At 42.6% G+C, this 11,989-nt stretch overlaps 1 protein-coding gene across 1 annotated transcript; it reads left to right on the top strand.

The window, feature by feature from the left end:
* Positions 1-1,395: 1,395 nt before the first annotated feature.
* LOC141212751 (uncharacterized) lies at positions 1,396-5,411 on the top strand. Its single transcript, XM_073665062.1, has one exon. It carries the CDS (start codon positions 2,518-2,520, stop codon positions 3,958-3,960), a length of 1,443 nt encoding a protein of 480 aa, XP_073521163.1. The 5' UTR covers positions 1,396-2,517; the 3' UTR covers positions 3,961-5,411.
* Positions 5,412-11,989: the final 6,578 nt, after the last annotated feature.

Here is an 11,989-nt window from a genome sequence, read left to right as displayed (position 1 = left end):
AGACAGGACTAAATACACACAGCCTATAATTATCTGTATGTAAAGAATGAATTCAGTCCCTGTATGTGTTTCCTCCAGATCTATCCAGTAAGAGAACAACACCAGAGAGATGTCCCCGTCCTCTTCTTCCACAGGACTGTAAACAAGAAGATCCCAATGTTCCTCAGGATCATCAGGTAGATGGAGAGAAGGAGTCATGAGATCTCCCCTATGATGTGTAGACGGCTGTAAAGGTTTTGTATTTTTGGATTCAGTCTTGTTTTATCCACCATTATTATGTTTTATATTTGTGTAATGAGAACGGTGGAGATGGCAGGATTAGAGCCAATCATAGATGTGACTTCTCCATCTGTCTGTGACTTTTACAATATTTGTTTCAGGGTGAAGATCTGACCCATATTAATACTACAGAGACATATGTGAGGGATGATGAGCGGTGTAAAGAGGAGATTCCTATATATGACTACCAAGGTGAGTAGTAATCACTGAATACTGAGAAGTCACAGATTCTTCTCAGTCACCGGCTGTGGCTGCTTTATCGTTTGTGTAGTCCGGCTGTATCACAATTGTGTGATCACCATTTTGCCGCTAGACCACAACATTCTCCTCCGTCCGAAAATGTTCAGATTACTTTGGGAAATTGTGAAAGCCCTTTTCTATAGAACTTACAACCTGGAGGTTCCACCTACCCCCTGGGATTAGATGATGCTGACCGTTACCTGCCCAGGTCTGTAAACTACAAAGCCAAATGACAGCGTACGCAGAATGTGCAGATGATCAGGCCCCATTTTTCAAATCTGACAGATGTCACTTTATGTGGTGATAACTTTGAAATTTTTCACAAAGGATAATAAGAAACAAATGGACCTTACAAATTATTTTCCAACTTCTTTTGAATTTGACAATACCCTATATACAGCTGTACACTACTGTCTGGGCACATGGCAGGTTAAGAAGGGAAGGAGCGACATTTAGCTATTAGGAATGCAGATTTTGCTGGAATAGTTTGCAGACACAATGTATTGGGGGCACTGTTCATGGTCACATGGAAGCTGAAAAGATGGCTACCATGAACAGGCTTGCCTTAACTACCCCATTTACATATTTCACAAATTACTTTCCTCATCACCCTTTAACCTCTCTACATGGATCTGGACTTACACAGAGACCCCTAGGCTTGGGCCACGGTGTTACCTGCTGTTCTGTGGAGTGACATGGGAAGAAGAATAGTCAGATAGCCGGGTCAGAACAGGAGGGCAGAGAAAATACAAAATCAGAAGACACAAGAGTAGTCAGTAAACGGGCCGAGGTCACAACAGAAACAAATACACAAGACGGGAGCTGAGCACAGAGGACTGAACCAGAGGAGAACAAGGCTGTATCTGGCAGCTTCCGGCAATATGCTTCCAGCTTTAGTAGGGTGTGGTGCTTTCCAAATGGCTGAAGTAGGGAGCAGATTATTCCAGCTGGACAGCACACACACCCATACTGCAAAACTGGATGGTACTACTGGTCCCTGCAACCCTAATCTTAGTGGCTGCGCAGAGCCTGCGCCTCGCAGAGCTTCTGGTTCTGACGTCTCTTCCATCACCAGCGCCGCCTGCAGAATGAATAAGGCGGCTTCTGGTGTCAAAAGTAGACCTCACACAAGTCGAAGCAGGAGGAGAAGTAGACGTCCCAGAGGAGTTGGGACACACCTTTTGCAGAAGCAGTAGAAATCCCATAAAGTGACTCCATTTTGGAAATTATAACCCTCAGTGAATTAATTTATAGGAGAAGTGACTATTTTGACTCTACAGTCACTCTCCAGAAATTAGCACGCAGTGGATGTTGGAGAGTGAAAATTGCAAATATGCTATTTTATTACCCAACACATAGTGCCCAGATTGTGCTCCAGGAGACACACACCGTAAATTAAGTGGGTTCTTCTCATTATAGTAATACCAAATACATGGATGCTGAATGTGACTTAGGCACATAAACTACTGCAAAGCTCAGAAGTGAGGGGGAGATCTGACTTTGGGAGAGTGGATATTGCTGGATTGGTTTATGGAAGCCATGTTGCTTTTCAAGAGCCTTTGAGCCACTAGTAATATGGAAACCTCTGTTTTTCCATTGACAGATGATGGATCTGAGTGGGGACTTGTTTTTTGTCAAATAAGTAGAAGTTTTTATTGGTATTATTTTCGCCTACATAACATTGTTTGGTGGCTTTTTATTCCATATTTTGGAGGCAGAATGAAAAAACAGTGGAACTCGCTCTACTGATCCATCCTATGAAGTTTCCTATTAGACAGTCATTGTCCTGGTGAATAAGTGAATTTTTTTTATATAACTTGCCTTTTTTATGGAGAGTTTAAGTAGAAATGTTCAAAAATATAAAATTCAAGGATTTTTTATTAAAAATAATAATTGGTTTTATTCTTGGCAGATGTCTGTACCAGGAGATCAGAGGGACAGCTGACATTTTCAGTTTTCAAATCAGATAATTTTCAGATCCAACAGGATATAATTGAAATGAATGACATTTCTCCAGATTTACCATCATCCCTTCACAGCAAAGATCTGTCATCTGATCCTTTGATACAGGTCCTGTCTTCTGATTCATTACCGACTACTAAGGAAAATCAAAGTCACAAAACTAGCATTAAAAAACAAACTGCTTCTAAAGCAAAGAAGCCATTTTCACGTTCAGAATATAGAAATAGTTTTCCTCTCAAAAAGTCTTTTCTTAAACCTCAAAAAATTCACACAGCGAAGAATAGATTTTCTTGTTCCAAGTGTGGGAGATGTTTTAATCAGAAATCAGATCTTGTTAGGCACCAGAGAACTCACACAGGGGAGAAGCCTTTTTCCTGTTCAGAATGTGATAAATGTTTTACAGAGAAATCAAATCTTATCGCACATCAGAGAATTCACACAGGGGAGAAGCCATTTTCCTGTTCAGAATGTGGTAAATGTTTTACAGAGAAATCAAATCTTATCGCACATCAGAGAACTCACACAGGGGAGAAGCCATTTTCCTGTTCAGAATGTGGAAAATGTTTTAACCAGAAATCAAATCTTAATATACATCAGAGAACTCACACAGGGGAGATGCCTTTTCCATGTTCAGAATGTGGAAAATGTTTTAACCAGAAATCTAGTTTTCTTAAGCACCAGAGAAACCACACAGAGGAGAAGCCTTTTTCATGTTCAGATTGTGGGAAATGTTTTGTACAGAAATCATATCTTAGTATACATCAGAGAACTCACACAGGGGAGAAGCCATTTTCCTGTTCAGAATGTGGGAAATATTTTACAGAGAAATCAACTCTTATCAACCATCAGAGAACTCACACAGGAGAGAAGCCATTTTCCTGTTCAGAATGTGAGAAATGTTTTTCAGAGAAATCAAATCTTATTGTACATCAGAGAACTCACACAGGGGAGAAGCCATTTTCATGTTCAGAATGTGGGAAATCTTTTGCAAAGAAATCAAATCTTACCAAACATCAGAGAATTCACACAGGGGAAAAGCCTTTTTCATGTTCAGATTGTGGAAAATGTTTTGGACACAAATCATATCTTAATAAACATCAGAGAACTCACAAAGGGGGGAAGCCATTTTCCTGTACAGAATGTGGGAAATATTTTACAGAGAAATCAACTCTTACCAAACATCACAAAACTCACACAGGGGAGAAGCCTTTTTCATGTTCAGAATGTGGGAAATGTTTTACAGAGAAATCAAGTCTTATCAAACATCAGAGAACTCACACAGGAGAGAAGCCTTTTTCTTGTTCAGAATGTGGGAAATGTTTTAACCAGAAATCAGATATTGATAAGCACCAGAGAACTCATACAGGGGAGAAGCCTTTTTCATGTTCAAAATGTGGGAAATGTTTTAACCAGAAAGCGCATTTTGATAGCCACCAGAGAACCCACACAGGGGAGAATGCCGCAACTACACCCAACTAGTCTGTAGAAACTAGAAAAAAAACCTAGCTGCACAACTAAAAATGCCACCACACACCTAACTAACTAATAAGCCGTTGAGGAGTTTCTCATACCTCCTGAGGAACCAGAGAGGAGGCTGCAAAACACTCTCAACAAGGGGAAAGGAAAGTATGAAGTAAAATATGAAAACTCTGAATGAGAAACAAAAACACATTCATATAGGGCAAAGAAGGCAAGCTAAGGAGAACCAAAAATAAAAGGAACAAGTATAATCTCCCAGAAACTCATCACTGTTAGAATTAAAAGGTACTGGGAGGGAAAGCAAACTGACCGGGAGGATAGTTTCACCTTTGTGGTGAAACTTACAAAATTTATCCTCACCAACTGTGTACGTAAAACCCATCCATTTATAATGACCACGGACAAGATAAAGATTCCCAACTCACATCAGGACCACAAGATCCCAGGGACTTTCAGCTGCATCACAACTAATGTAATGTACTTAATTATATGTAGCAAATGTCCAACTGGGGGTCTGTATGTAGGGGAGACCAGGCAAAAACTTAAAACAAGGATGAATTCTCATCACCACCCAAAAAAAGAAAAAAAGAATAGATCTACTTGTGTCCACACATATTTACCGCCACAACTGCTTATCCCTTTCCGAAACTGATAGTTCTGCTTCACGTCACTTGTCTTATCTATTGCATTATTCCTGTGCCCTGTTGTGTATAAATATGTGACTCTTCAGATTTTGTGTTATACTATGCCTGATGAAAGACCTGAGTAGTCTAGAAAGCTTACTGACTAATGGCTAACTGAAAAGATGGTATCAACCACTGAGAACTTTCAAATTTTAAAGTTTTTCTCCAAACAGCAATTTAAAGATCTCTCCACAGGTGTTCAATGGGATTTAGATCCAGATTCATTGCTAGTCAGAACTGTCCAGCACTTTGTTTCCATCCATTTTCTGGGTGCTTCTTGAAGTATGTTTGGGGTCATTGTCATGCTGGAAGACCCATGACCTAGCACGCAAACCCAACTTTCTGACACTAGGCACTACATTGTGCCCCAAAATCCTTTGCTAATCTTCAGATTTCATGATTCCTTGCACACAGTCAAGGTACCTGACCTGAGGCAGCAAAACAACCCCAAAACCTCTTTGAAGCTCCACCATATTTGACTGTATGTGTTTGTAAATTTATTGATTATGTTGCACATTGGACAGAGGAACATCCGGATCTCAAAAGATGGACTTATAACCTTGAAATTATTGATATTTTTCAACAATTTTGGTTCTCAAGTCCTCAGACAGTTCTCTTCTCCTTTTTCTGTTTTCTCCATGCTTAGTGTGCCACACATATGCACACAATGCAAAGATTGAATCAACTTCTCCCTTTTTTATCTGGTTTTAGCTGTGATTTTCTTATTGCCCACACCTGTTACTTGCCACAATTGCGTTTGAACAAGCTTCACATGCTTGAAACAGAGTTGTTTACCCACAATTTTGGCAAGGTGTCAATAATTTTGTCCGACCTATTTTATGTGGTTTTGTGTGAAATTATGTTCAATTTGCCTTTTTTTTTCTCTGTTTTCTTGTGCTGTTTTAATAACCGCAAAGGAAATAAACGTGTATAATAAAACATGTAATTGCAATAATTTTCTGGGAGAATTACTTCATTTTCTGGCACAATTTCAAGGGATCCAACACTTTTGACCATGACTTGTTTTTGTTGCCTTTTTAATTTGTTGCAGCATATCATCCTCTTCATGTTTAGCTATATTAGGAGGCTTGTAGCAAAGTCCAGTTAGCAGCTTTCCATTATTGCCATTTCCATGTACATTACCCATACTGACTTTACATCAGGGATGTAAAGCTCAAAACATGTAGAGGGCCAAAATGAAAAACTTGGACAAAGTTGTGGACCAACCAGTATACAGTATAATGGGCCCCACATAGTCCTCCATACAGAATAATGGGCCCCACAAAGTCCTCCATTCAGTATGATTGGCCCCACAAAGCTTTCCATACAGTAAAATGGATCCCACAAAGTCCTCCATGCAGAATAATGGCCCCACATAGGTGTGGTGGTTCTGGTGTCGTGGGTCAAATATAATCACCAAGAGTTGGGCATGTGTGCTGTACATTGTCGAAACTGCCCCCCATGTCGTCATTGAGCTTGAGGTCTTAAGTTGGTTTTAACGAAAATACCCACCCGTCTACCTATTTTTCTTTCCTATCCATTTGAATGTAGTGTAACCATCTATGTTTGACACCAAGTCATGGCTTTCATCCAACCAGGTTTCTGTAATCTGTGGCTGACCTAAGAGTTTAATTCATTCATTTTGTTTTCAAGACTTCTTTCATTTGCCTGCAGACATTTAATACTATTAGCACATTTATTACTGCTACTCACCTCCTTACTTTCCTTGAATGTCTCACTCTGTCTATTCTACCCCCTTATTTGCACGGCTACCCTCCCTCCCCCAGATCCTAGTTTGAAAGCTCCTCCATCCATCTGACCATTTTTTTTCCCCAGCACATCTGCTTTCTCCCCATTGAGGTGCAGCCTGTAGCCGACAGAGAAGTCAGCCCAGTTCTCCATGAACCTAAACCCTTTCTTCCTGACAATTATCTCCTTAAGTTCCCGCTGACTTTCTTGTGACGTAGTGGTATCAGCAGTATTTCTGAAAACACCAAAATGCCCTTCAGTAGGGTTATCAATAAGGGAACAACAAAAACATTAAACTTTAGGAGGGCGAAGTTTGATCAGCTGATAGAAAACCTTCAACTTATTGACTGGGACAAAGTTCTTAATCAAGGAAATACGAATAGTAAATGGGAAACCTTCAAAAGAATTCTGAATACTCAGTGCGAGAGGTATATACCATATGGGAATAAAAGGGCCAGAAATAAGAGGAAACCAATATGGTTGAACAAGAACGTAAAAGGGGCGTTAAATAGCAAAAAAGAGGCATTCAAGAGATTAAAACAGGAAAACAGTAAGGAGGCACTAATGTGTTACAAGGAAAAAACGAGAACCTGTAAAAAAAAAAAAAAAATAGCGAAGGAGGAAACAGAGAAACGTATTGCTAGGGAAAGTAGATCAAATCCCAAACTGTTCTTTACGTATATAAATAGTAAAAGGATTAAATCGGATAATATTGGAGCGATAAAAAGTGAGGAAGGCAAAATCATAGAGAAAGATGAGGATAAAGCTAATCTATTAAATAATATTTTTTCGACAACTTTCACAAAGGAAATAGAACTAACAGGAGAAATGAGAAGTGACAAGCTTAATCCTCCACGAAGTATGACAAATCTAAACCAAGCTGGGGTACAGAAACGCCTCAGTAACATTAAAATAAACAAATCACCAGGACCTGATGGCATACACCCACGGGTACTAAGGGAACTAAGTAATGTGATAGACCGTTATATCTTATATTTAAGGACTCTGAGACTGGGTCTGTACCACTTGATTGGCGACAGGCGAATGTAGTGCCAATATTCAAAAAGGGAGCGAAAAGTGACGCCGGAAACTATCGGCCGGTGAGTCTGACGTCCGTTGTGGGCAAAATTTTTGAAAGCTTCATTAAAGAGACAATTACGGAGCATCTTGATGCTAATAATCTTTTAATCCCGAACCAACATGGATTCATGAGGAATCGCTCCTGCCAAACAAACCTGATTGACTTCTACGAGGAGGTTAGCTCTCGAGTAGATCAGGGGGAACCAGTGGATGTCGTGTATCTCGACTTCTCAAAAGCGTTCGATAGCGTGCCACATAATAGGTTGGTATACAAAATGAGAATGATGGGGCTGGGGGAAAATGTCTGCAAGTGGGTAGCTAACTGGCTAAAGCATAGAAGGCAGAGGGTGGTTATAAATGGAATATACTCAGATTGGGTAAGCGTCACTAGTGGGGTACCACAGGGGTCTGTACTAGGCCCAATGTTATTTAATATCTTTATTAACGACATAGTCAACGGGATAAATAGTAAAATATCAATATTTGCAGATGACACAAAGTTATGTAAAACAATTAATACAAAAGAGGACAGTGCAGACCTACAGAGGGATTTGGATAAGCTGGGTAGGTGGAGCATTAAATGGCAAATGAGGTTTAACGAGGAGAAATGTAAGGTCATACATATGGGAAGGAAAAATGGAAGTCACCAGTACTCACTGAATGGGAAATCATTGGGGCATTCAGAGATGGAGAAGGACTTGGGCATCTTAATTGATAGCAAACTAAATTGGAGTGCCCAAAGTCAGGAAGCTGCTGTAAGGGCAAACAGGGTAATGGGATGTATCAGAAGAGGTATAGCTGCAAAGGATGAGAACATTGTTCTTCCACTGTACAAAGCTCTGGTCAGACCACACTTGGAATACTGTGCTCAGTTATGGGCCCCAATATATAGAAAGGATATAAATGAGCTTGAAAAGGTACAAAGGAGGGCAACAAAATTAATAAAGGGAATGGAGGGACTGCAATACCCAGAGAGGTTGGCAAAACAAGGACTATTCAGCCTGGAAAAGAGAAGGTTGAGGGGGGACATAATAAATGTGTACAAATATGTTAGGGGACAGTATAGAGATCTTGCCCGGGATTTGTTCAAAAGGAGGGATATTACGGTAACAAGAGGGCATTCACTAAGACTGGAAGAGAAAAGGTTCCAGCACCAGCATAGGAAGGGGTTCTTTACGGTAAGAGCAGTGAGAATATGGAATTCACTGAGTGAGGAGACGGTAATGTCAGATTCACTACACCAGTTCAAGCGGGGACTGGATGCATTTCTAGATACCAGGCAGATTTCAGCATATACTTAAAAATAAAATAAAATAGTAGGTTGATACAGGGATTTATTCTGACTGCTGGTTTCAGAGTCGGGAGGGAATTTTTCCTCAGGTGAAGATTGGATAAATCATTTGGGGTTTTTGCCCTCCTCTGGATCAACTTTAGCAATTACAGAACTAACAGGTCGAACTTGATGGACGCAAGTCTTTATTCGGTTTTACAAACTATGTTACTATGTTATGTATGTCACTTGCGCTCAACACTAGTCGCCTGTCACGCTGTCTCTGTGTACTGGAGGTAGGGGGCCTAAGCTGGGGCCCTGACTAATCCCTCTACCTGGAGGTACTGTTAAAGGTACAGAGGTCCAGGCCGCCAGCGTAATCCCTACACCTAAGTAATCTAGTCCTGAGAAGGACCCCGATCACAACAAAAGGGGACGAGTAATAATATGCCCACACTCAGTACTTTGACGAACGAGACAGTACAAGGGAAAAACCAAAACCACCTTGCATACAAAAACTACACAACTACAACAGAGGGAACACCAACGGGAAAGGAGATAAATGATAAAGCGAGGAAGGGAAAAAACTCTCCGAATACACTTATCTCTGAAACTCCAAATACCACGATCCGCTCTGTTAGTCTGCATGAAATGCTTTCACCGACACTTCCCTAACAGCCCGGCAGGCATTTGAAGGAGTCTCACTACAGCAGCATTGATTGCAGCTGGGCGAGGCTGGACCTCGTCTAGCACAGAGAGAGAGAGAATTAACTCCCTCACTGCCGAAAAACACAAAGCACCAAAAACTCAGCTGCGAGAAGTCAGGCTGTGTAATCGTGACGATCTTCGTGGCGACACACCCGTGACAGTACCCCCCCTTCTACGAGGGGCCTCCGGACCCTCAGGGCCAGGTTTATCCGGGTGAGTCGTGTGGAAGGCCCGAACTAATCGGTCTGCGTTAATATCCAACGCAGGAACCCACATCCTCTCCTCAGGACCATACCCTTTCCAATGAACCAGGTACTGAAGGGACCGGCGATTAAAGCTTGAATCGATGACCCTCGATACCTGGAACTCCAAGTTACCATTGACCACCACTGGAGGGGGAGGTAAAGGTGACGGTACCACCGGCGCCACATACCTCTTAAGCAACGATCTGTGGAACACGTGAATTTTAAACGTAGGGGGGAGGTCAAGACGGAATGCCACCGGATTAATTATAGAACTGATTCTGTACGGCCCGATGAACCTGGGACCCAGTTTCCAGGAGGGAACCTTAAGTTTTATATTCCTGGTAGACAACCATACCCGATCGTTCACACTTAGGTCCGGACCAGACACACTCCTCCTATCAGCCATACGTTTGTATCGGTTCCCCATAGTATTCAGATTCTTCAGCACCCCTCTCCATACTGAAGCGAGTGATGAGGAAAATCGTTCCTCCTCAGGAACCCCCGAAGAGCCCCCCCTACTGAAAGTACAAAACTGGGGGTGAAAACCATATGCCCCAAAAAACGGGGACTTACCAGTGGACTCGCTCCGCCTATTATTAAGAGCAAACTCTGCCAGAGGTAAGAAAGAAGCCCAGTCCTCCTGGTTCTCTGACACAAAACACCGGAGATATGTCTCCAAGCTCTGGTTCATTCGTTCCGTCTGACCATTGGTCTGAGGATGAAAAGCCGATGAGAACGACAAATGCATCCCCCGCCGTGCACAAAACGCCTTCCAGAACTTGGACACAAACTGAGACCCCCGATCAGACACCACCTCGGAGGGTACCCCGTGAAGCCTCACAATCTCCCCAATGAACACCTGCGCAAGAGTTTTAGCATTAGGGAGAGCAGGAAGAGCGATAAAATGTGCCATCTTGCTGAACCTGTCCACTACAACGAGTATGACCGTTTTACCCGAAGACGGAGGGAGGTCCGTAATAAAGTCCATAGACAGATGAGTCCAAGGACGCTCCGGGATCTTCAAAGGTAAGAGGGCCCCAGACGGATGGGTATGTGAGGTCTTAGAGCGCGCACAAACCCCACAGGATGCGACAAAAGTTACCACCTCCTTATGTAAGTTAGGCCACCAAAACCGACGCGAGAGGAGATCCACAGTTGCTTTACTCCCCGGGTGTCCTGCAAAAACTGAGTTATGGTGTGCCTCGATCACCTTTTGTCGCAACTGATCTGGAACAAACAGTCTCCCCGGAGGTCCAACAGGGGCGTCCCCCTGAGCCTCCAATACCTCCTCCTCCAGCTCAGAGCATACTGCCGAAACCACCACCCCCTCCTGAAGGATAGGAATCGGGTCGTCCGTATTCCCGGCCCCAGGGAAACTACGAGATAAGGCATCCGCCTTTACATTTTTTGACCCAGGACGATATGTAACGACAAAATTAAACCTGGTAAAAAACAATGACCACCTAGCTTGTCTGGGATTCAGACGTTTCGCGGACTCCAGATATAGCAGGTTCTTGTGATCGGTGATGACGGTGACCGGATGGACTGCCCCCTCCAAAAAATGGCGCCACTCCTCAAAAGCTAACTTAATGGCCAAGAGTTCCCTATTGCCGACATCGTAATTCCTCTCAGCGGACGACAATTTTTTAGAGAAAAAGGCGCACGGATGCCACTTACCAGGGGACGAACCTTGTGACAATACTGCTCCCACCCCTACCTCGGAAGCGTCTACCTCTACAATGAATGGCTGTGACTCATCAGGTTGAATGAGTATGGGTGCCGAGGCAAAACATTTTTTCAAGGAGGAAAATGCTTGACAAGCCTTGTCAGACCACCTAGAAAAATCCGTCCCCTTTTTAGTCATGTCTGTGAGAGGCTTAACCATGGACGAGAAATTACGAATGAACTTCCGGTAATAATTAGCAAACCCCAGGAAACGTTGTAGTGCCTTAAGATTCTCTGGCCGATCCCACTCAAGAACTGCCCGCACTTTCCCAGGGTCCATACGAAAACCAGACGCTGAAACCAGGAAGCCTAAAAACTGGAGTTCCTGTACGGCGAACACACACTTTTCCCATTTGGCATACAGTTTATTATCCCGCAAGATCTGTAACACCTGCCTAACGTGCTCCTGATGAGACACCAGATCCGGCGAGTAAATTAAGATATCATCCAGATATATGACAACAAACTGTCCCACCAGGCGGCGAAAAATGTCATTAACAAAGTGTTGGAACACCGCCGGGGCATTAGTCAGACCGAATGGCATGACAAGGTTCTCATAATGCCCCTCC

This window comes from Phyllobates terribilis, unplaced genomic scaffold (assembly GCF_046119375.1).
Source record: "Phyllobates terribilis strain yellow unplaced genomic scaffold, ASM4611937v1 Scaffold_183__1_contigs__length_3771566, whole genome shotgun sequence".
NCBI classification, from domain to species: domain Eukaryota; kingdom Metazoa; phylum Chordata; class Amphibia; order Anura; family Dendrobatidae; genus Phyllobates; species Phyllobates terribilis.
Note: the sequence above shows the minus strand (reverse complement) of the source record. Positions and strands in the feature narration are given on the sequence as shown.